Source organism: Phaenicophaeus curvirostris, chromosome 16 (assembly GCF_032191515.1).
Source record: "Phaenicophaeus curvirostris isolate KB17595 chromosome 16, BPBGC_Pcur_1.0, whole genome shotgun sequence".
Classification (NCBI taxonomy): domain Eukaryota; kingdom Metazoa; phylum Chordata; class Aves; order Cuculiformes; family Cuculidae; genus Phaenicophaeus; species Phaenicophaeus curvirostris.
In genome coordinates, this window is record NC_091407.1 from 15,482,844 (window position 1) to 15,508,141 (window position 25,298).

General features: G+C 55.3%; 1 protein-coding gene across 2 annotated transcripts in view; it reads right to left on the minus strand.

The window, feature by feature from the left end:
* NTN3 (netrin 3) overlaps positions 1-25,298 on the minus strand; it is a 33,128-nt gene that overhangs the window by 2,218 nt on the left and 5,612 nt on the right. For both annotated transcript variants that reach the window (XM_069870147.1, XM_069870146.1), the window contains 4 exons: positions 19,551-20,554; positions 9,581-9,769; positions 3,932-4,081; positions 2,866-2,919 (listed from right to left, as the gene is read on the minus strand). In XM_069870147.1, the coding sequence (XP_069726248.1) occupies positions 2,866-2,919; positions 3,932-4,081; positions 9,581-9,769; positions 19,551-20,517 (1,360 nt within the window). In that variant the 5' untranslated portion in view covers positions 20,518-20,554. The remainder of the gene's footprint in view (positions 1-2,865; positions 2,920-3,931; positions 4,082-9,580; positions 9,770-19,550; positions 20,555-25,298) is intronic.

A 25,298-nucleotide genomic window follows, 5' to 3' on the forward strand; every position in this document is an offset into this window, starting at 1 on the left:
AAGCAGTGCAGCACGAAGACAATTCTTGGAGGGTGAAGAGTGAGCCCTATTCCTGTGCCTGCTGCATTCCTAGGATACACTACATCCCATCCCTGTCCCTGCTGCATCCCTGCTGCATCCCTGCTGCATCCCTGGGATAAGCTACACCCCACCCCTGTTCCTGCTGCATCCCTGGGATATGCTACACCGCAGGTTTGCACATCTGGTTCACCTCTCCTTGTTGAAAAAAAAAAAGAATATTTTGTTTTAAGAGAGACGTAACTTAATTAGGTGTTATGGCTGCACAGCTTTTACTGCTGACTTTGAATTCCTTTCAAGCCCTGTTCTGCGCTCCATGAGTTTCGCTAATTCCGCTAATGGGGAGCAGGGATTTTTTTCCCACTAAGTGGAAAATATTTTAAGATAATAATAATAAAAATTACTAGGAGTGGACGCAGGACATTTCCCAGCTGAGCCAGTTCCCCACTTGGGCAGGAAGATTGACGCCGGACCTCAAAGGCTCCGGAGGGTTGGAAAGGCAGGAGAAATCTGGGAAGAGCGATGCAGCAGAGGCAACTTCAGCAAAAATCCCAGCTGTGCTGTGGCCAGGAGCCCCACGGGGAGGAGGATGGGCAGAGGGGAAGCCCAGCACCTGAGCACTGTGGCCCCGAACAATGTCCCCCTGTTCATGTGGGACGGCACCTGCTGCCAGCGGCAGGGGGGGAGCAGACAACTGGGGGGAGAAGGGGATGGGAGACTTCTGGGGTGTCAGGGGGACATTGAGGGGCTGGATCCCCTTGGTTTGCTCAGCTCACAAGGGGCCTGGGGGCTCCAGGGTGCAGGGAGAAGGGAGTGGGGTGCAGGGAGATAGATGTGGGGTGCATGAAGAGAGGTGTGGAGTGCAGGCAGAGGGGTTTGGGGTGCAGGGAGAGGGGTGTGGGATGCAGGCAGAGGGGTGTGGGGTGCAGGGAGAGGGGTGTGGGGTGCAGGGAGTGCGATGTGGGGTGCAGAGAGAGGGATAGGGGATGCAGGCAGAGGGGTGTGGGGTGCAGGCAGAGGGGTGTGGAGTGCAGGGAGAGCGATGTGGAGTGCAGGGAAAGGGGTGTATGGTGCAGGGAGAGGGATGTGGCATGCAGGGAGAGGGGTGTGGGGTGCAGGGAGAGGGGTGTGGGGTGCAGGGAGAGGGGTGTCAGGTACAGGCAGAGGGGTGTGGGGTGCAGGGAGAAGGGTATGGGGTGTAGGCAGAGGGACATGGGGTGCAGGCAGAGACAGGGGGCTCTGCTGTGGCCAGTCCAGCCAATGCACGAGCCAACTGGAGGGTGGGCATCCCAGGCAGATTGAGGCAAGGCAGCATGACCTACCCCATCTCCAATCCCTGCCAGTACAGGGCACAGCAGGACCCCAGCTGGGTCCCCTGCTCCCCGAGTGCAGACTCTGGGCAGAGGCAGACTACTTTGCATTAAAGATATTTGAGCTAGAAGCCAGAAATCTTAAAACAACAAACCCACAGATAAAACTAGAGGCAGTTTAAGGCAGACCTGCTCTACTAAAACAAAGTAAACACCCAGTGAGTGCCAGTTATTTTTACGCAGCTGAAAATATCAGACATCACTCTACGACTGTTCCTATCTATAAAGCACTGGAGGGGAGTCACCTTGATTAACTCTGCTCCATGTGTCACACTCTGTTTGCAATAAACCCGTCCAAATCCCCCTTTCCCTCTGCTCAGTCTGCTCCATTTCCCAATTCCTGCTGTTCTCAGCTGCTGGGGCCTCTGCTCTCTTCCCAGGACCATGTACCATGAGATGGAGTGAAGGATGGCGCAGGATATTTATTCCATAACTCTGGCATGTGGGAAAAGACCAAGAAATTGGGGACAGCAGGGTGAAGGGTGGCCTGGGGAAGAAAGGGGCTTCTTTTTTAACCCTAGTTTGCTCCCTGCCTTGACCTGGCTTGGATCCTTTCAGAGGGGTACAGGTGGGATAGCTCAGAACCGCCACGCTACAATGCCAATGGGACTGTGGCAGGAGAGAAAAGCTCTGCTCTGGTGCCCTCCAATGCACTGCCATGTGTGCCTCTGGAGACCTGGCCTGTCACCAGCAGCACCCACCTCTGGGGACCACATGGGACACAAAGGTGCCAGGAAGAGAAATGAGATGGCAGAAAGGTGTCTGATGGAAGAAAGGTGGTTCGAGCAATAAGGAGAGGAGGTGAAATTCCTCCCTCACACACACAAAGCCTGCATCCCTCTCCCACTAGGCAACAGCAGCAGTGACGTCAATTCTCCTGTGGTCCCATCACTCCATGGTCCTGCAGAGTCAGCATGAGCAGCTTAGACCCAGCTATTCCACTCCTTGTGACCTGGACAGTGCAAGCCCCGTGCTACCCGTGTCCCAGGGAAGACCTGGCAGCTCACACCCTGACACAGTGGTTCCTGAGCCTCCTTGCAGCCGGCAGCCAGCCATACCCCATCACCTTGGTGCTGCTCAGAGACAGAGCACCACAGAGGCAAAGGGCACCAAGGAGAAACCTCTTACACTGACACTGATGAAAGGAGATGAAAAAAAGCCAACACCCAAGCCCCCACTGAGCTGTAGGGGCTGCATGGCACAACCTCTGCCATAACCTGCAAGGCCCCGGTGTGCCACATCCCTGCCTTCCTCCTCGGAGGGGATGGAGTGACCCTTTCCCTGAGAAAGTCCCCTCGAGCTTTGCTGGCCTCCTTCCATGAAGGTGTAGGATTTCAAATCTCAGCTGTTTGGTTTTTGCGAAAATTGTTTGCCAAAATCTTTCACAATTAATCTTTCCACCAAAGGGTTTGGTGGGGTTCAGCCCACCAGAGAGAGTGAAGGTGGAATGGGACATCCCTGGGCAGAGAGCACTTACCTGCAGGTGCCTCTGTGCTGGTGACCAGGGAGGTGGGGTTGATGGCAGGGATCTCTGGAAAAGAAAGGGAGAGATGTCTTAAGGAAAGGGGCCCCCAGCTCTAGGGGTGATACCTAGGCAAAAACAGGGTGCAGAGGGGATTTTGTGCATCACTTCAGGCAGCTCCTATGAAAGACAACAAGAGGAATAACAGAATCATGGAATTATTTGGTTGGAAAAGACCTTTGAGATCATCAAGTCCAACTGTACCTATGATGACTCTGATCCGAATATTGCATGGACCTATAGATGCTCAAACTGAGCTCAGTAAATTGGGACAGGCTGAGATGCTGCAACGCCCAAGAGACCTAAGGTGCTGCCCTGAAGACACACTTCAGGGACAGAGGTTCCTCAGATTCTCAAGTTCATCTAAACTCAGATGCTTGGCTGATCTGAGCATGCTGCAGACTGCGCAGCACGAGGATAAGTGCAGGTGAAGACAAGACTTTCCCTGGACTCCCGGAGACAAACTGTGGGGAAAATTCTGCCCTAGCCCCAAATCTGGGGAAGAACAGAGGGAGAGGAGCCAGCAGTGCTACCTCACCCCACTGCTCTACCAGTGCCAGCAGATGCTGCAGGGCGGGATGTTGTTCCTCTGTTGCTTGGGTCCAACTCAGACCCCTTGCAAAAATAAATGTGATTTTACAGCAACTGCAGGATCTGGCCTTGCCCCAGACCTGACCATATGCAGGGCTCAGCCGGGTGAGGGGAGCACCTTGCTGCAGCTGATGATGTGACCCAGCAGAGCTGCTTCAGCCAGCTGGAACCCATAACCCAAGGGGTCTTTCAGAGCCTCTTGCACTGGTGGAGGTGAAGCGAGAGTGCTACTAGAAGTTGACCCAGCTGTCCTATCTCTACCACCTCCTGGAAGACACCCGTAAGGACAGACTCCCTCTCTTCTCACCCTCCCTCCCACCACAAGCCACCTGCACACGGCTGGGCCATGGAGAGGCACCAGCTGGACCCAGCCCAAGGAGAGCATCCCCCGAGGCCGGCAGGGTCCCTGTGCACAGGGCAGGGCACTCACTGATGCAGGGGGCCACTGGAGAGCGGCTCTGCTGGTAGCCCTTGGCGCAGCGGTTGCAGGTGAGGCCGGTCACGCCATCCTTGCACGGGCACTGCCCCGTTGTCTGGTTGCAGGTCTTGCCGGCTGCGCCAACAGGGTGGCAGTCGCAAGCTGGTTGGAGAGAGAGAAAAGCTTCGATGAGAGGCAACACACACCAGAAACCACAAATTGGACCCAATGTGCCGTGCCCAGAGAGGCGAGGAGGAGGTGAGCCCTTCCTGCACACCGCTGGGGCGCAGGAACCCTCCAGACTGATGAAAGGCTTGGCCAGGGTATGGCCTCTGCTGAGGTCCAGACACCAGGAGAATGGTTTCTCTCCTTTGCGGGCAGCTGCTCTGAGGACAGCCTGGAACACACGCAGGCAGGAGGAGAGGTTTCCACAGGCAGCCCCATACCTGCTGTCGGCCTCGTCCTGTGCAAGCAAAGGGAGTGGGACTCACACAGGGCCAAGCCCTGGCCAGGGTGGGACTGGGGGCACTGCAAGGACAGAAGGAGGACAGAGACATGCTCAGGTCTGCTCTTCCCCCACCCCAGCCCCAGCACAATGTTCCTGTCACAGCAGTGAAAAGCATTTCCTCCACTCCCTTCCTCACTTCTGAGCTTTCCAGTCCATGGAGCTGAACCTACACTGAGCTTTTACACAAATTTGGACTTGTCTTGGTTTTAGGATGGTGTGAAGTAGGTCATCTCAATGCTTCCCAAGCTCATGAGCCTCAGTGCCCGCCCTGCCTCCTGCTGAGCCTGGCCAAAGGATGTCCCCACGTCTTTCTACCACAGTTTCCCCAGGGACAAGCCACACCTGAGGTAGGCAGAAGATGTTCTTCACCCTCAGAATAGACCCAAAGCAGCTCTCCATCACTTCACAGTGGATGACGGGCCCACCAAGGGCAGTCTGCATGGAGGAATACAGGAAGGAGATGCTGACTCAGGAGAGGACCTTCCCATCTGCCTGCCCAGGGCTTGGTTGGCTATGAGCTGGAGGAGGTTATCTCAGCCTCCATCAGTGTAAGAGTTGAACGTGATTCCAAAGCAAAACAAAAACATCTCCCCCGCATGCCCCCGCAGCCTCCCGATGTTATCGTTTCCCTAATTTTCACCAGATGAGACTGGTGGGAGCACCACGGAGCTGCTCCTCAGGCCCCCTCCCACACAGCCAGAAACCAGAGCGAGCAGCCTCTAATGGGGACCAGATGCTTCATCCTTATCAGATCTTGGCTGGGACTGGACGCAGACGTCTTTCTGACAAGTATATTTTGGGGGCTCAGCTGTGATAACAAATGGCAGTGAGTGAGGGAGTCTTGGCATGACGCAGCGCCGTTGGAAACACGGGGTCTTTCTTCAGCCACCACAGGCTCGTCCCCCACCAGGGCGGGTGGGCTTCCCCAGCCAGTCAGGCTTTGCTTTGCCAGCTCTCCTGCAAACAGCCGCTGTCAGGTCATCGTGGAGCCTCAAAGGTCCTGAGATAAAGGCATGGTCCAGCCCTGCACTGTGAGGAGCAAAGCCAGCAGCAATAGTCCAGTGCTTGGCCAGCCCCGGATGACCCATGGGAACAGCACCACTGCTTCACCTGGCAGAGAACATTGGGCTTACCATTCTCTCTTGAATCACTGTGTTCTGGGCCATTTCAGCTGCTTCAGACACACCTCGATGCTCTCTGTATGCCTCCTCCACAAGGCTCTCCTGCACCGGCTTGGCTGGGCTCTGTGGCACTTGGAGGAAGCAGGTGTCTTTGATGAGCTGGCAGGTACACATCTTGGAAACCATCCATTGCTTTGTCTCTTTTCCACTAGCAAAGGCTTAGGCTTCTGTTGATGGGGCTGGGCATGAAGAACCAACCATCCTCATCACCACCTGTCCTGAAAAGAGGAGCCCAGTGCTGCCAGCATCATCCCAGTGCTGCCCTGCCCAGGGGGCTCTTGTCCCATCAGTGGTACTGGGAGCGCTCCCAGGGCTACAGCTCCATCTCCAGTTGGTGAAGGACAACCCACCCCAGAGCATCACACAGGGAGAGCTCAACAGTCCCTGCAGCCTTTGGTCCTGCTCTGCATGCACAGGGACGGACAGTGCATGCCCTGAATAATTTATGGCCAAAGGCAAGCTTCCAACAAAGATTTAACCAAGTGCTTAGCTCTGCACGTCATGGACAAGCTCCTGAGCGCCAGCAGTGTAAAGTTTAAGGATGATCATAAACCTCAGCACACTTGGGATCCACTTCATCTCAGATCTCTCTCCATGTCATAGAAGGCAGCTTTCAATGACTCTCGATGTTTTACCTGGATCAGCAATTAAGGCAGCTTTGCTTATTTTACATCTACAACACAGGTGTCTTTGGGAAAGGAGCTTGGTCTCTGCCAGACCACTCTCTATGCCCCTTGCCCTGCCGTGACGGGATTTCCCACACTCCACAAAATCCATTGCTCCTTCTGATGGGAAGAGTATCCCAGGCAACACCCAAAGCTTACCCTGACTGGTCCTACATCCCAGCAAGGACACATCCCACGGCTCCAGCTGTAGCATCTCTGTCCCTTCTCATCTTGATGTGACTCACAGAGGGGGCTGCTGCGAGGATTCCATCCTGTCCCCCCGGTAATGCTGACACCAGGGACACAGCACAGCCCCACACCTGCTACCCACACCAGCAGCCCGGCCGCTCACGGCCCTGCCGGCTGCCAGGATCCACAGTGCCTCAATGGTGGATTAAGTCACTAGATTGGAGCTTAACTCATTGAGCTGTGCTTGCCAGAAAGCGTGTCTTGCACCTAATATTGAGGGTATTTCTGCATCTTAAGGCTTAGCTGCTACTGATCCACCAGTTTTCATTGGAGAAAGCTCACGGTTTACAGCTTTGTTTAAATTACAGGGATTAATGCGCAGCCATTCTTTATTTGACTTTTCAATTACCACCATTGAATTAAACCTGTAGGTTGTTCTGCCTTTTCCATCCTCCCAGCTTTTCCATCTCACAGCATCCAGCAGTGACAGTGGCTGCTGGTGGGGAAGACCTCACCTCCCCGATCGCCATTGCCAGCAGGAGACATGGCCTTGCACAATCTGCAGTCAGTATTTTTGTGCCAATTTCAAAGATGTTTCATCACAGCAGAGATGAACCATGGTTGGATAGTTATTTAGTAACATGCTTTGGGGATTGTTTAAATAAAGTGTTATTGTTCCTGGCCTCTGGGCTAGTATTTCACCTCCTGCATATGAACGGAGCTTCATTCCAAATGCCTGCAACATCTGTCTTTGCAGGGATCCCCAGATTCTGTCCTGGACCAGTGCTCTGGTGAGTGCAAAGGCCTTCATTCAAAGCTGCAGCTGTGAGTTCACAGAATCACTAGGTTGGAAAAGACCTACAGGATCATCGAGTCCAACCATTCCTATCAATCACTAAACCATGTCCCTCAGCACCTCATCCACCTGTCCCTTAAACACCTCCAGGGAAGGTGACTCAACCACCTCCCTGGGCAGCCTGTTCCAGTGCCCAATGAGCCTTTCCGTGAAAATTTTTTTCCTAATGTCCAGCCTGAACCTCCCTTGGTGGAGCTTGAGGCCATTCCCTCTTGTCCTGTCACCTGGCACTTGGGAGAAGAGGCCTGCTTCACAGCAGCTTGCTCCATGCTGGCTTTTAAGATCTGCTGTCATGAGCCTTGCTTCTCCTTTTCTTTCTTTTCTCTTGCAGAAGTACAGGTATCTGATCTGCAGGTACAGGACACATCTTTGGGAAAACCAAGCCCAGGCTGTCTTGTCATGTCTCCGTGCATTTATATCCCTCTGGCAGTACCAGCTCCCCTTCATAGAATCACAGAATCATTGAAGCGTGTGGTTGGAAAAGACCTTTGAGATCAACAAGTCCAACTGTACTTGTCCATTACTACATCATCCCTAAAGACCTTGTCTGCCTGTCTTTTAAACACCTACAGGGACGGAGAGTTCACTACCTGCCTGGGCAGCCTCTGCCAGGGCCTGGGAACCCTGTCAGTGAAGAAATATTTCCTGATGTCAGATCTGAACCTGCCCTGGAACAACTTGAGGCCATTTCCTCTCATCCTACCACCTGTCACTGGGGAGAAGAGACCAAACCTGCCTCACTACAACCTCCTTTCAGGCAGTTGTGGACAGTGGTGAGGTCTCCCCTCAGCCTCCTCTTGTCCTGACTGAACAACCCCAACTCTCTCAGCCTGTCCTCATCGCGGAGGTGCTCCAGCCCTTGGATCATCTTCGTGGCCTCCTCTAGATTTACTCCGATACTTCCATATCTTTCTTGCATTGAGGATTCCAGGACTGGACACAGGACTCTAGGTGGGGTCTCACCAGAGCAGAACAGAGGGGCAGAATCCTCTCCCTCTCCCTGCTGCCTATGGTGGCAATTTACATTGCACCCACAGTGTCCCCAGTCCCACAGAACCAAATCCAGCTCTGACCCACACATTGAGCCAGGCTAGATTGAGTCACCCTTCACCCAGCCAAATCCAGCTTGTTATAATTAAGTAATACATAAAAATATATTTGAAGGTTATTATTAGTGTTTTGGTAAGCACTCTCTTCCCTGGCTGGAGCAGAAACTGAGTCCTCAATGCCCAGCACAGGGGTGGCACTGGGGATCCTGGGTCCCACAGGGAGGCAAGTGTCTGTGAGGCATCCGCTTGGGATTTTATCAGATAATTCCGGCAGCAAAAGTCAAAGGAGCTGGTGAATCAAAGGGAAGCAGAAATCTTTCATTTGGGGCAGGAGTTGGGAGGTTGTGTGCTGCCCACACATGATGCAAGGTGAAGTGGAGGTGGCGCAGCCACTCCCAGTGCCTCTTGAGCCCTGATGCCAGACAAGAGCTGCCATGAGTCTCCAGTACTTGATGAAAATCCTCATGGAAACAGGAATTTTGCTGCAGCAAGACCCAGGGGCTACTGCCAATCCTCCCTGGGCTCAGCCAGGGAGGATGGAGAGAGGCAGGGGCAGCTCCACAGCACAGGAAATAGAGGGATTTTATCTATTCCATCCCAGACCCAAGGGAGCCTACAAACAGCACTAATGCACCAGAGGGAGGAACCCCAAAAGCCAAATCCACAACATTAATGGTCTGAAACCAACTTCAGCCATTCCTGTAGGCCCTACATAAACATGCTAGCATCACATCCTTGCAGCAGCAAAGCTGGTTGTTGCCCATGTAGCTGTGCAATACACTGGAGAGGGACACTGCTCTCCTTTCTGGGAGGTACTTGTAATGTAAGCTGGAAAAAAAAGGGATTGGGGTGAATTCTCAGCCTCGGAGCGGCTGTGGCCAATCTTCTGTGTGCTTCGGTGTTTCAGCCTAGATCCTGCCAGTTCTTGAGGACCAGCAAGGTGTTTTATTATCTCAAATTCTTTGGTGGAACTGTTATTTTGAGGCTTCTCAGAGGAAAAAGGCTCCACTGAGTGGGCTGAGTAGGGAGAGATAAGAGAAATCAATTGGGCTTGGACAGGAGCTAAAGGAGGGAGAGGAGAGGTGCAGGTCCCATCTGGCCCAGGCCAGCGGCAGCACTTGGGCTCCGAGCAGAGCAAGATCCCAAGGATGGAAGGGAAGAGCAAGGAGACCAGAAGAGACTATGCTGCCCCGACGGAGATCCTGCAGCTTACCTTTGCAGGCCTTGCGGTCCGTGATGGACTTGCTGAGGTCTCGGTAGAAGCCCTCCTTGCAGTAGTGGCAGTGCCGTCCCGCCGTGTTGTGCCGGCAGTTGAGGCAGACGCCGCCACTCTTCCTCCCCGAGAGCTTGTAGAGCTCCATGTTGAAGCGGCAGCGCCGGGCGTGCAGGTTGCAATTGCAGGCTGCAAGGGAAGGGGAGAGGGTGAGGGCTGGAGGTGAAAGCTGGGAGTTCCCTGGGTGGGCTGGAGCTGCCCCAGTGCCTGCTGCCTGCGCCGGGGGAGCAGGATGGGACAGGCACACCTGGCCCCAACGTGCCAGCCAGATGTGCAGAGTCTGCTGCCCCACAAAGCCTGTGATGGGATGTCAGGGCAGAGGAGAAAGGGCACATGTAGGGACAGGGCAGCTCTCGGCTGAAGCAGACAAGTGTGGGAAGGAGGGGTGCAGCTGAGGGGTCCGCTGTGCAAACGCCCAGCAGGTCCAGGGAGGTTCTTCTCCCTCTGTACTTGGCACTGGTGAGACCGCTCCTCAAATCCTGTGTTCAGTTTTGGGCCCCTCACCACAAGAAGGATTTTGAGGCTCTGGAGCGAGTCCAGAGAAGAGCAATGAAGCTGGTGAGGGGGCTGGAGAACAGGCCTTATGAGGAACGGCTGAGAGAGCTGGGGGTGTTTAGCCTGGAGAAGAGGAGGCTGAGGGGAGACCAACTCTCCAACTACCTGAAAGGAGGTTGTGGGGAGGAGGGAGCTGGGCTCTTCTCCCAAGGGACAGGGGACAGAACGAGAGGGAATGGCCTCAAGCTCCACCAGGGGAGGTTCAGGCTGGACACTAGGAAAAAATTTCCATGGAAAGGGTCATTGGGCAGTGGCAGAGTCTGCCCAGGGAGGGGGTTGAGTCACCTTCCCTGGAGGGGTTTAAGGGATGGGTGGACGAGGTGCTGAGGGACATGGTTTAGTGATTGATGGGAATGGTTGGACTCCATGATCCAGTGGGTCCTTTCCAACCTAGTGATTCTATGATGTGTTCACACACATAAGTGCGCACACACACACACACACACACATATGCACAGAAATATCCACACACCGCTACATGGGCAAACACACAACTGTGTGCACACACACACGGATACAAACATGTTTGCTCACACATGCAAGCATCTGTGTTCATATATACGTCCACATGTGTGCACACACAAAAATACACACACACATGCACTTGCACATGCACTTACACCAACACACGCCCCTGCAGACACACACACACACACACATTATTTTTTCATTAGCCCCAGGAATTGCACGGCCCCCCTGCCTTGTTCCACGTGTGCAAGATAAAAAGGCAAAGCAATGCCCGTTCCTGCTAAACACTCTCGCAAAAAGATAATGGGAACAAGATTTCCTTTGGCCAAACGCGGCAACCCTCCTCCCCCAGCCCTGGCCCCCCTCCCCACGCTGGTAAATTGAGGTTGGGTGAGAGTTTTTCCAGGCATCCTGCGAAATTCATTAACGTGTCAGCCCACATTTAACTGCTCAGGCCTGGCGTGGCGGTCGTGTGAAGTTGCCTCCCCACTGGCCGGCAGCACCAGTGGGAGCCCCAGCCCGCGCAGATCAAATGCTCCCTCGCCTGCTTCATTGCTCCGGCCTTGGAGTCGCTGGGGGAAGAAAGCTGGAGCAAACCCCAGCCCAAAAAACGAGGCCTCTTGGAGGCTTAAATGAGTCGAGTGTAAGGTTGGTGCCGGCGTCGGTGCCGCTGGCACCACGCGCTCCAAGCTCAGCTCCCCCTGTGTTATGAGATTAGTGTAAAAATCACATGGCAGGCATCAAAGTAACACCCTGTTGTGGTGGTAGGTGCCTCTGGGGCTCATGCCTCTAGAGCTCATTATTTTCCCCTAGTGCTGGTGAAAAATAGGAACTTTCAAGCAAATTCTGACCCGGGGCTGGGCACTGGGATGTGGCAGCTGGAGGAAGAGCAGCAAATACTGCCTGGGGTCCTATGCAGCCTCAGATGCGGCTGCACCGAGGATGCTGACACTTAGCCAGGCTTTGTTGGGGCCAGGAGAGATGCAGTGAAGCACCCCGACATCCAGGCTGCTCTTGCACTCTCCAGCTAATAGGACAGGGAGAAGCCAGGGTGGTTTGTGCTGCTGAAGTGGAGCAGCCACACATAACTGCAGGAACGGAGCAATGTTTTGGGGGTAGGGGGGCCTCATTATTCCCTTGCATCACTGAAAGGCCAGCTGAGTCACCCCAAAAGGCAGCTTTGCTGTCCTGCTGGGAATGCTCAAACTGCCCTGTGAACGCCTAGCATCCGCTAGGGAAGGACAGGGCACGGCTGCCCAGAGGGGAGGTGATGGGCAGTGGAGTAGAACGGTTGGGTAAATGATTCGCCGCCCTCTTTGCCTCCGGTTTAATTGGTGAGAGATAAACTGGCCAGGGTTTTTTTTGGCAGCATCACTGACCTTGCTGCAGGCTGTGGTGCTCCTGGTTGGCACCTCCCCATTAGCCCCAGGGCCACCTTTCCCTGGCATCGAGATGCAGCTTTTGGGGAGAAACCTCCTCCTGCTGCCCCGCACCTGCCCCTGTGCCTGTGAGCAGCGATGCTGCCTGCCCTGCGTTGGTGCTCCCAGACTGGGCTCGGGGGCAGCAAAACAGGAGCCAAGCTGGGATTTGGGCTCAATCCCTCCGAGCCAACACGGGGACCTGGCTGGGCTTGGCCATGCTTGGATGGGTGGTTTCCCCTTCTTTGAGGACCCACATGCGTGACCGTCCCCTCACCCCACCCGGGGCAGCCACCCAGTGCTAATTGGAGCAGACAGGTCCCCCCCATACCCGGCTAAATACTTGCACTGTTCCTCAGTGCCGACTCACTTGCATGCTCTGTCTGTCTCCTGTTAATCACTAATTAAAGGCTTGAATGTTCCCTGCTGTTTGGGGTATTAATAAGAATTTAATTGCACAGTTTGGGGCTAATTACGTGGTAGCTCGCTTCCGCCCTTGTACAGTATGTGCAATTAAACAATCATATGAGCAATTAAACAATCACAAGATCTAATAATTTGCAATAATAGACTAATTAAATGTTGATACCTTGCCGTGGAGCAACATTCTGTCCCCCTTGTGATGGTGTTAGAGCCCCTGCCCAGGAGATGGGCCACCCCACAACCTTTTCTCCTCTGGGCTGTGGATGGAGGAGCCCGAGGTGACAGCACGAGAGGTGTTTCGGGCAGGGATCTATGAGCTAGTGCACATGCATGGCAGGCAATGGAGCTCGGGATGCAGGAGAGGGGCTCGGCCACCCCTACAAGTTCCCTGGGAATAATTAGCAAAGGCAGCCGGCTCAGCGAAACCCTAGACCAGCTGCTGCTGCCAACCCACAGTGGATTTGAGCTACGCCCCTGCTTTGGCTGGAGGAGAGCCCGGCCAGGACGGCGGGGCAGGATGGGGCTGCACCTCCACCCCAGGAATGGGAAATGAGACCAGAAAAGTCCCTTTCCTTCCATCTGCACTGCCTCTCCACCACAGGGAAGGTGTTCAGGAAGAGGGGCCAGGGCTCCCACCTCTGCCACAAAAAAGCAGGAGGAGAAACAGAAGCAGAGCGCCCTCCTCAAGGGGCTGTGAGATGAGAACAGGGGTGCAAGGGACAAGGCTGAACCTCTCCAGTCCCATCCCAGCTGGAAGGATGCAGGATGGTCAGACAAGTGCTGCCTCCCCGCTCCACCCCAGATCATAGAATCATAAAATGGTTTGAGCTGGAAGGGATCTCAAAGTCAGTTCCAACTCCTGCCATGGGCAGGGACACCTCTCACTAGATCAAGTGCTCAAGATCCCACTAGATCTCGTGTTCAAGACCAGATCTGCTAGGATGCTGCACCCCATGGGAACCAGGCATGAGGCAGGGGTGGCAGGGGCGTGCTGCCTGCTTGCCCACCTCCAAAACCCATCCCCTACCCCAAACCACTCCCTGCTGCCATCCCCGGGGAAAGACCCTGCTGGAAACCCGCTAAATTCCAGCACATCTGCTGGGGAGAGGGTGAGGAGCGCCCTGTTGCGAGGGAAGGGCCTGCAGATGCGACTGCCAACAGGCCACTGACAGCACAGATCCTGCTCCATGGAGTAAAACAGCCCTGGGGCCAGCTCTCTGTGGGATTCCTGAGATGGTTTTGGCATGGAAAATACCGAGACAGAAGAAGAAAACCGAGATGTATAGGAAGGGGCAGAGGACACAAGGGGAGCACACGGGATCCTCTCAATCCCATCACTGCTCCAGGGATCGGTTTTCAGGCCCTGGCAGCCCAGATTAGTCCCCACAGACCCCAGCCTTAAACGCAGGTCTTCCCTGGAGAGTGCAAACCCTTCCCTGCGAGTCCCCTGGATCAAAGCAAGCCCTGGGCTTTATCCCGGTGCTCCGGGGAGCGCTCCCGCCGTGGCAGCCACAAAGGGAACAAGGGCTCCCGCGTTCCCAGCAAGTGCATCAATTACTTCCAGTGGCTGCCTCGTGCTAATCCGCTTCCCCCCCTGCCCAGGCTGGGGGGTGTCAGGATGGGCTGCAGAGGAGGTGACCGCGCTGCCCCATGCAGCTCCACGGCGGCGAGAAGGAGGGGACACAACACTGGAAGAATAAAGCTTGATGTGTATCATATGGGGGGGCTCAGGATTCTGGTGATCCTGCTCCCACTGGCTGCTTGGCCAGGATTATCAGAGAATGCTTTGGGTTGGAAGAGATCTTAAAACCCACCCGGTTCCACCCCCTGCCATGGACATCTCCTACTGGATCAGGGGCTCCAAGCCCTCTCCAACCTGGCCTTGACCCCTCCAGGGATGAGGCAGCCACCACTGCTCTGGGCAACCTGGGCCAGGGCCTCACCACCTTCAACGTGTAGAATTTCTTCACAGTGTCTAGTCTACATCCTTCCCTTTCCAATTTAAAACCATTCCCCCTTGTCCTACCACTGTGTCCCCTAACCAAGAGCCCCTCCACAGCATTCCTGGAGCCCATTTCAGGACTGGAAGCTGCTCTAAGTTCTCCCCTCAGCCTTCTCTTCTCCAGCTGAACAACCCCAACTCTCTCAGTCCATCCCCACAGCAAAGGTGCTAGAGCCTTTGGATCATCTTTGTGGCCTCCTCTGGAACCATTCCAACAGTTCCATCTCCTTCTTATGCTGGGGACGCCAGAGCTGGACACAAGGTTCCACGTGGGGTCTCAGAGTGGAGCAGAGGAGCAGAATCCCCTCCCTCCCTGCTGGTCCCACACCTTTGGGTACAGCCCAGGACACAGTTGGTTTCTGGGCTGCAATCCCACGTTGTCAGCTCATGTGGAGCTTCTCATCAATCAGCACCCCAAGCATTTCTCCTCAGGGCTGCTTGCAATCCATTCCCCACCCTGTATTGAAACTGTGCATTGCCTTGACCCAGGTGTTGGACCTTGCATTTGGTCTTGTTGAACCTCATAAAGTTCACGCAGCCCCACTTCTCCAGCTTGTCCAGATCTCTCTGGATGATGTCCTGTCCTTCACTGAGTCTCATCCAGGCTGAAAGCTGGGGGTACACATGGATTGGGATACAGCTCTCTCTTTTTTCCTGCCCTTCTCTTTTCCCTGAAACCAGAGTGTACATAGAACATCTCATTGTTGGCAGGGCAAGCTTCATGTGGGTGACACAGCCCTTTCGGGCATGGGGAGAGCCCGAGAGCCCTCTGGACCGATAGTACCTCATGGACCGATAGTACCACTCTCCACCAACAGGGCCATTCCCTGCATAGGGCCATTCACCCAGGGACACAGAGCTGGCACCGTGCCCTCAGCGTGACAAATCCACGGTCGCTGTCCCAGCTGTGACACCCCCAAACCTGTCAGCTTGCCAAAGTCACGCTGAGCCCCATAACACCACAGCCGGGCGATGTCCCTGTGAATGCCACAGCTGTGGTGGGGTCCTGCCCTGTGCCAACACTCAGACCTCAGGGAGGTGTTGCCTCTGTATTTCCCCACACCAGCCAGAGGCAGAAATCCTTGTGAAGAGAAGTTTTCCCTAACCTCCAGCTGCATGGATGGATGTCCCGGCACCGTGACATGGTGCATGACATCAATATGTCCCTACACCAGCGCAGGCAGACACCATGTGCTGGAGAGGGACACTCCCCATTCCCTCCCTGGAGCGCCAGGGAGCACAAAGCCAAGAGGTGACATCCCATCACAACCCAAAGCTGTACCAGCTCCGTGGCTCCATCCAGATCCACTTCTGGGGTGCTGCAACCCTGCCTCTCAGCTGGCACTGGACTGTCAGGCTCCTGCAGCCACACACCCTCATTGTCCTTATCCCTTTCCAGCCGCATGCAACAATCCACCATGATAAGCCAGCATCACCCGCAACCATCCATCACAAACCAGCGTCACTGGCAACCATCCACCACCACGAACCAGCATCACCCAAAACCATCCACCACCACGAACCAGTAACACCCAAAACCATCCACCACCACAAACCAGCATCATCAGCAAACATCCACCACCACAAACCAGCACCACTCATGCCCGGCCACGGCACAGATTCCGAAACCCCACAGCCCCTAGGCTGAGCAAAAGGAACTTCCCGTGCGGGCTCTCCTTTTAATTGGTGCTAATTGCTGCGTCTGTTCATGCTGGCTGGGGAGATGTCATTGTTGAAAGGCACAGAGGGGAAAGCTCGGGGAGCTAATCCAGCTTTCAGCTGCTAAGCCCTTCAGAGGCGGGTGATGGAGAAGCTCTTTCAGGTCCCTTCAGAGAGGGCACAAAGCCTGAGAGGGGAAAGGGAGAAAGAAGAGGAGCGAATTAACAGGAAAAACTGCTTTCACACGCAGCTCGGGGAAGGGTCATTGTGCGTGGGGCTTGTCAGGGGGGAGCTTGAAGGGACCGTGCTGCGCTCATGCCTCCTCTTCTCTCCCTTATTTATGTTTTCAGCTGCATCTGCCAAAAGGGTGACACAGCTAGGGGTAGGGATGCTCAGAAGCACAGCCCTGTGGAGTGGGACCCTCACCAGGTGATGGACAAGATGGACTGACTGACAGGAGATCGGCAGATGCTCCCCTAAAATGAGCCTCCTCCCTTTTGAGCTGGCAGAGCCACCTCCACTGCTTTACCAGTGGCAACGTGGTGCCACGAGGGAGGCAGCCCTCAGGTCAGGGTCCTCCTTTTGTCCCAGGGGGTTTCCATGGGTTCAGCAGACGGAGCCCTCCTCTGCCTGACCTGCCAGCAGCCGTGGGCCAGGGCAGAGCTGAGAGTAGTCTTTTTCTGAGCTTTGCTCCAAAACCCATCTTTCTCAGAAAAGGGGGAAGACGCAAGGGCGGACACATTCCCACAGGGCATGAGATGGCTTAAAGCGTTGCCTCTGGCACTTGCTTTGAATCCATTGCCTTTGTAACATATATATTTAAGCTGACAGCTGGGATCTCAACAAGACATCGATCACAAATACTAACAAGTCTCTCTGACCTCTGGCACATCCACTGAGCCTTTCAGGGGCTGATTAATGGTACAGCTTTCTGTAGTCTCCATCCTCCCGCCACCCTCTGGGACCTGGGCTGCGGTCCAGGAGGAGCAAGAGGCTGTTCCTCCCACTCCCACGGAGCCCTTCACAGGGCTCCAACATCCCCCAGCCCCATCCCAAACCAGGATGAAAGGCGAAAACCTCCACCTGAAGCCCACAAAGATTAATACGTAGGACCGCCAAGCGATACTGGTTTGGTGTTTTGGGAATGTTTCAGTTCCACGATAATATTTTTAACTTGTAGAAACATTTGCAAGGACAGACAAGCTCAAACCACTATGCAAAGCACCATGCCAGACTAAATGCGAATGATAATGGCTTTAAATTTGACGGGGAAAACTAAACATTAGGAAAAAAATTCTTCATGATGAGGGTGAGGAGGCCCTGGGCCAGGTTGTCCAGAGCAGTGGTGGCTGCTCCATCCCTGGAGGTGTTCAAGGCCAGGTTGGACACAGTGGGAGGTGTCCCAGCCCATGGCAGGGGGTGGGACTGGATGGGCTTTGAGGTCCCTTCCAACCCAAACCACTCTATTATAAAATGTTGCATTGCGGTATCTTGAAGTATTTCCTTAATTCCCATGAGGCTTTGCTGCCTGTTCCCCACCCCAAAGCACATCTCACAGGGGGCCACCAGGATTCCCCTTCTTGGCGCAGGGAAAGCTGTTTTGCTGTTTTCCAAAGGAAACACTCCCAGCCAGGCATCCTGCATCCCACACTGAAATTTGCTGACCAGCTGGAAGACACGGGTGATTTTTCAGAGGGTTTTGATGCTTGGGCTCATCGCCAAACCACTGCACATCACAGGGACACCTGCAGCAGAGACAGGGCAGGTGCCTGTGCCTTTCCCAGCCTTCCAGTGAGGAGGATGCCTCTCAGCATCTCCAGACAAGCATGCTCCATTGCTTCAGCTCAGCAACCACCACTTCCTCTCCCAATGACCCATTTTTGGGTGTCAGAATCATAGAATTATAGAATCATGACATCAGAAAAGACCCACTGGATGATCAAGTCCAACCATTCCTATCAAACACTAAACCATGCCCCTTAGCACCTTGTCCACCTGTCCCTTAAATCCCTCCATGGAAGGTGACTCAACCCCCTCCCTGGGCAGACTCTGCCAGTGCCCAGTGACCCTTTCTGTGAAAATTTTTTTCCTAATGTCCAGTCTGAACCTCCCCTGGTGGAGCTTGAGGCCATTCCCTCTCGTCCTGTCCCCTGCCACTTGGGAGAAGAGCCCAGCTCCCTCCTCTCCACAACCTCCTTTCAGGTAGTTGGAGAGAGCAATAAGGTCTTCCCTCAGCCTCCTCTTCTCCAGGCTAAACACCCCCAGCTCTCTCAGCCGTTCCTCATAAGGCCTGTTCTCCAGCCTCTTCACCAGCTTTGTTGCTCTTCTCTGGACTCGCTGCAGAGCCTCAACATCCTTCTTGTGGTGAGGGGCCCAAAACTGAACACAGGATTCAAGGTGCGGTCTCACCAGTGCCGAGTCCAGAGGGAGAAGAACCTCCCTGGACCTGCTGGCCATGCCGTTTCTGATCCAAGACAAGATGCCATTGGCCTTCTTGGCCACCTGGGCCACTGCTGGCTCATGGTCAGTCGCTGTCAACCAACACCCCCAGGTCCCTCTCCTCCAGGCAGCTTTCCAGCCAGACTTCTCCTAGTCTGTAGCTGCTCAGGGTTGTTGTGCCCCAAGTGCAGGACCCGGCATTTGGCCTTGTTAAACCTCCTGCCATTGGTCTCAGCCCATGGATCCAGCCTGTTCAGATCCCTTTGAAGCCTCCCGACCCTCCAGCAGATCCACACTTCCACCCAGCTTAGCATCATCCACAAACTCACTAAGGGTGCACTCGATGCCTTCATCCAGGTCATTGATAAAGACATTGAACAGGGCTGGACCCAGCACTGAGCCCTGGGGAACCCCACTTGTCACTGGCCTCCAGCTGGATTTCACACCATTTCCCACCACTCTCTGGGCCCGGCCATCCAACCAGTTTTCCACCCAGGACAGTGTGCGCCTGTCCAGGCTGAGGTGACAGTTTCTGAAGCAGAATGCTGGGAGAAACTGTGTCAAAGGCTTTACTGAAGTCCAGGAAGATACATCCACAGCCTTTCCCTCATCCAGCAGCCGAGTCACTTTGTCATAGAAGGCGATCAAGTTAGTTTGGCAAGACCTGCCTTTTGTGAACCCGTGTTGACTGGGCCTGATCACCCGGTTCTCTTGCATGTGCTTCATGATAGCACTCAAGATCACCTGCTCCATGACTTTCCCTGGCACTGAGGTCAGACTGACAGGCCTGTAATTTTCTGGGTCCTCCCTGCAACCCTTCCTGTAGATGGGCACAACATCAGCCTCCAGTCCAGTGGGACTTCCCCAGTCTTCCAGGACTGCTGGAAGATGATGGAAAGGGGTCAGCCCCAGAAAAAAAAAAGAAAAGCATTTAAAAATCACTTACCCAGACACTCATTTGCCTCGCGGGCGCTGGCCCGCTGCCAGGGCCGATCATAATGGAAGGGCTTGCAGCGGTCGCACTCAGGACCCTCGGTGTTGTGCTTGCAGTCGCACACCAGCTTCTGCTCCTTGTCCTTGACGCAGCGCGCCGCGTGCCCATTGCACTTGCAGCGCCCGCCGACCTGCAGCTCCCCCACGGCATAGTAATAAGGGGTCGAGCCAGTGCCTCCATCCTCCTCCCCAGCATCTCGGCTGCCCAGGTCCCGGAAGAGATGGGGGCGGCTGAAGACCACGCGGATGTCGGTGGCCGTCACCCAGTCCTGGAGCACGGGGCTGCTGTCGAAGTCCTGGGCAGAGGGTCGCCCATCAAGGGTGCTGAAGGCGATGAGCCCCCCCGTGAGGGGGTACAGGTCTGTGAGGCCATCGGTGCAGAGGGCCTCCTGCTCATTCTGCTTGGTGACGGTGGCTTTGCTGGGCTTGCCATAGATCTTACGGCACTGGGAGGAGTAGTACTGGTAGGGCACCCAGGTCTTGCCATAGTCCATGGACTTGAGGATGGCAGTGGATTCGGGCCGGGGTGAGCAGAACTGGAGGCTTACATAGACCACCTCGAACTTCTTGCCGAGGGAAAGGGTGAGGGTGACGTTCTGGGGCGAGTGGTAGAGGGTCTCCGAGCGCCAACACGTCATGTTGGAGGCAGTGTTGAGGTCGGTCAGGTAGGCAGGCGGGTGGGCTCGGCGGGGGTCCGAGGCGTTGCAGTGCCGCGTCGGGGGCTTCCCACACGTGCTCGAGGCTTGAACCTCCTTCCCGAAGGCGGCATTGACGAATTCAGGGATGCAGCGTCGAGGAGCGCCGTTCTCATCATAGCAGGGGTCTGGGGGGTTCTGCTGGGCCATGAAGGGGTTCACCGTCTGGGAGAGGCCCAGCATGGCAGTGGTGAGGAGCAGGCGCAGGAGCTGCAGGACCTCCATCCTCCCAGGGTGGTGGAATTGGCTTCTGGGCTTCTCCCTGGAGAGAGGGAAAAGAGAGTAAATGGCACTGGCAGCCCCACCAGGAACGGCACAGCCACGGCACTGCCTGTGTGAAGAGGCTGGTGAGGGATGGGTAACACCATCATATCTGGAGCGAGTCCAGAGAAGAGCAATGAAGCTGGTGAGGGGGCTGGAGAACAGGCCTTATGAGGAGTGGCTGAGAGAGCTGGAGGTGTTTATCCTGGAGAAGAGGAGGCTGAGGGGAGACCTCATTGCTCTCTACAACTACCTGAGAAGAGGTTGTGGAAAGGAGGGAGCTGGGCTCTTCTCCCAAGGGACAGGGGACAGGACAAGGGGGAATGGGGTCAAGCTCCACCAGGGGAGGTTTAGGCTGGACATCAGGAAAAACTTTTTCATGGAAAGGGTCACTGGGCACTGGTAGAGTCTGCCCAGGGAGGGCATTGAGTCACCTTCCCTGGAGGTGTTTAAGGGATGGGTGGACGAGGTGCTGAGGGACATGGTTTAGTGATTGATGGGAATGGTTGGACTCGATGATCCAGTGGGTCTTTTCCAACCTGGTGATTCTATGATTCTATGATTCTATATCTGGTCCTTGACCTGTGCACTCCTTCCCACCCCACATCTACTGATTCAGTATCCTGGGAGCGGAGCAGGGAGACAATTACTTTGCGCTGCCTCATCCACACTAATCAGCTCCTCATCAGGAGTGAAATCCTGAGTGAAAGAGGAGGTTGAAATCAAGGTCTAGCCTCTCCAGCCTCCTACAAACTGTCTCAGGGATGACAGGCACACTGATGCGTGCCCTAGTTGTCATGTACAGTGAGACCCCTGTCACTGCACAGCTGCCAAGGACTGGTGGTGGGGAAGAGCTGGAGAGACCTTTCATCTGCAACAGTAGCTGCAGACCCCAAGTTATCCAAGTGCAGCCAGAAACTGCTCCTGCCAATGCAGGAGAAAGGAGCAGCAGTGAAAACATCTTGCGGGGACATTTCACAACAAGCAGGAGCTCATCAGGATGAAGGGCCAGGGCTTCTGGCTCCAGCATCACTTTCCCTGCCCTAGCAGCGTCCTGCTTCTCTGAGCTGAGGGCTGGATCCCCTCCGAATCCCATCGCCACACTCCCTAAGCATTCCCACTGGCAAAAGGACATTATTCTGGCCTCACCCCCAAGAAACGCAGGTCTGGGTCTGGCCAGTCTGTTAATGGAAGGAAGGTCAGGTCCAAACGCAGGGCTTGGTTGGGTTCCCATCTCGGCAGCTGCAGCACAGTGCCAGGGGTTCTGGGTGGCTCTCAGAGATCAGAGCACATCTACTGCATTGCTGGCTTGGAGGTTGGAAGAGAAGGATTGGAGATCACGTCCCCTCCCACCGGCTCAGGCTGCAGCAGGACCATCCCACAAGATGCAGATTGGCCATTCCCCACCCGGCCACCCAGCTGGGTTCTCCAGCCTCTACCAGCCCATGTTACAGCCAGGGCATGGGGAAGAGATGCCCCCATGGTCTCCTCTCCCACAGTAAATCCTTACAGGTTGACTGGAGCACCTCCCGTACAAGGCCAGGCTGAGAGAGTTGGGGTTGTTCAGCCTGGAGAAGAGAAGGCTGCGGGGAGACCTTAGAGCTGAAAGGGGCTCCAGGAAAGCTGGGGAGGGGCTCTTGATCAAGGAGAGCAGGGAGAGGATGAGGGGAAGGGTTTCCAGCTGCAAGAGGGGAGACTGAGATGAGATCTTGGGAAGAAATATTTTGCTATGAGGGTGAGGAGGCCCAGGCCCAGGTTGCCCAGAGCAGTGGTGGCTGCCCCACCCCTGGAGATGTTCAGGGCCAGGCTGGATGGGGCTTGGAGCCCCTGATCCAGTGGGACGTGTCCCTGCCCATGGCAGGGGTGTGGGACTGGATGGGCTTTGAGGTCCCTTCCAACCCAAACCATTCTGTGTTTCTACGAGTTGGTGTTTGTGCTCCACTCTCAGAACAAGGCCCTGTGCTGGCAACACGTCACAACTGAGGCTCTGCTGCCCGTTTACAGCCCCCAGCACCACTCCTGCTCACCCAGCTGCCTGTTTTGGCCCAACAAGGCTGTTTCCAGTCATCCAGGATTTTTGTTTTGGTTCAGGGTTGGTTTCTTTTTTCCCCTTTTGCAAATAAAAAGAAGAAGGCGGCGTGGCTGTGGAAGAAAGCTGCCTCTTCCCAGGCTGCCAAACCACTAATGAGAGGAAGCTCCTCCCTTCCCAGCCACGCTTAGCTGGGCAGCCAACACCAGAGCCCGTGCCCGCCGAGGGCGAGCGGGAACAGCGCGTCAGCCCATCCCTGGACACATCCTTCAGGACAAATCCTGGCCCTGCCACCTCCGTGCTCTTTCCTCATCGCTTAATCCTCTGCTGATGGAAAAGGATATGCTCAGTGCTGAAAACCCGGCCGCTTCCTTGGTGGTCTCTGCATCACCCCACTATCCAGCAGTGCTGCAGAGCCTTTTGGGGATACAGCAGCCCATGGCTCAGGGGCAGCAGGACAAGGGATGCTCTCCCAGGAATGCCTGGAGTGCTGGGAACCCCTTACATGAGGAGCACAGCATGCAGGCACGGGCTGCGGGATCAGAGGGGAGCAGCAGGGATGTAGCCATCACCACAGCAGAGTAAGCAATGTGCTACAAGCCCCAGGCTGGGAAGAGCATCCCCACCGCAAGCAGCTCTGTCATGAGCCCTGGCTCCACTGCAGGAGGCAAAGCCATGGCTGCTGCAAGCTCCTGAGCATTTGTCTCTTGTGGAACTGTGGAGCAAAGCCTGATTAACCCCCTCCCCAACACAATTCTGGGACCCACCTGGTGCTGAGCAGCCAGCAGTGAGCCAGAGCTCCTGGCAGCCCACAGGCTTATACCCAGCATGGTGGGCAGTGAAATGCTGATGGACCCCCTGCAATCATAGATTCATAGAATCACCAGGTTGGAAAGGACCCACTGGATCATGGAGTCCAACCATTCCTATCAATCACTAAACCACGTCCCTCAGCACCTCATCCACCCGTCCCTTAAACACCTCCAGGGAAGGTGACTCAACCCCCTCCCTGGGCAGACTCTGCCAGTGCCCAGTGACCCTTTCCAGGAAAATTTTTTTCCTAATGCCCAGCCTAAACCTCCTCTGGTGGAGCTTGAGGCCATTCCCTCTCATCCTGTCCCCTGTCACTTGGGAGAAGAGCCCAGCTCCCTCCTCTCCACAACCTCCTCTCAGGTAGTTGTAGAGAGCAATGAGGTCTCCCTTCAGCCTCCTCTTCTCCAGGCTAAACACCCCCAGCTCTCTCAGCCACAATGCCTGGCAAGACCTGACCACACACATTCTGGTAGAGGCCAGCACAGCCCTTTCAGTCCCGTGATGATGCCAGCTCCTCCATCACCCCACCACATATCTCATAGAGGGGAACCCAACTGGCTGCAGCCACAACCACCTCCAGTCCCACCAGTCCCAGGGAGCACGTAGGATGGGGACAACACTGTGGGAAGACCTCTGTGTTGGGAGGAGAGAGGAGGAGAAAGCCCCGGATGCCTCAGCAGCTGTACCCATCCACACCAGGGGGGCTCAGGGTGCATCGTACACAGCACTCACTAAACCCTATCGAGGAGTTTCCTCTACCCACCACTTCCTCTCTGCTACACGATGGACACAGGACCACGCTCAAGCATGCTACCTGCAAAGACCTTTGAATTCCCTGTCTGGTGAGACCCAAAGGTGTGAGGAAAAACCTGCCCAGGAGAGAGAGCTGGCATCAGCGCCCAGTGGTGGAAAGAGGTGAACCCAGAGTCGAAGGTGCTATGAGCAGGGCTGGGGCAGCAGGTCCAGGACCCAGGCTGGGGTTACAGCTGCTTTTGGGGTACAAGGGGGACAGGAGCATCTCCTGCCTGTCCTCCCCACCCTGATGGGAAACTCTGACCCTCCTGCCAGCTACACCAAGGCACAAGCCCCAGGGATTTGGTGCCCAGCTTTCGGGGGCTCTGCTCCTGCTGGGCACCAGCCACCAGGGAAGCCAACGCTCGCCCAGCGGCACATCGTCGCCGCGGAGGCAGGGCATGAATGGAAATCATTATCATCTGCGAGACCACACACAGGCACGCACGTTCCGCACTCAGCTCACCCCATTATCCAGCTGAAAGAGAGCCGGGGCCGGTGGTCTCCACGGGCCTCACCTCCATATCGGAGAGGAGGGCAAGCTGCAATCTGCTCCCTTTTATGCATATTCAGCGTGACCTTGGGACTGCCGGCAAGCTGCCAGAGAGGCCTGGGAGTGGGTATTTCCCTCCCCAGCCCCCATCTGCCCCCACTTTCCACTTCTCATCTTCTCTGCCCCAGGTTCAAATGATATGGAGGCACTGTTGACTAAGCAGGGAGAAATGGGATGAGACCCTTGGCACAGAATCCAGCCCAACGCCTGCCTGGATCTGGCACAAGAAGGGACATAAGTGATGGGGTGTGTGTCCCAGGGCCAGCATCTCAAAGGTGGCCCCCAGCTCCTGGCCACCAGCAGCACCCATAGGGTGGGGGGGACCTAGCGGCAGGGCTCCCCCTTTTCAAGGAAGCAGCCGCCCTCCTGCTCCTCCCAAGAAGTGGCTGCGTTTTTGAGGTGGGCTATTTCCTCACTGCTCCACTCGGGGAATGCTAACAGCCGTGCGGTTTGGAAGGAAGTCACGCCGCCGTGGCGCTTCAGAAGTGCTTTAAAAAAAATTAGCTACCGCATCCAACGCCTCCACACCCCTTCTTCCTCCAGCAACACACTTCCCAA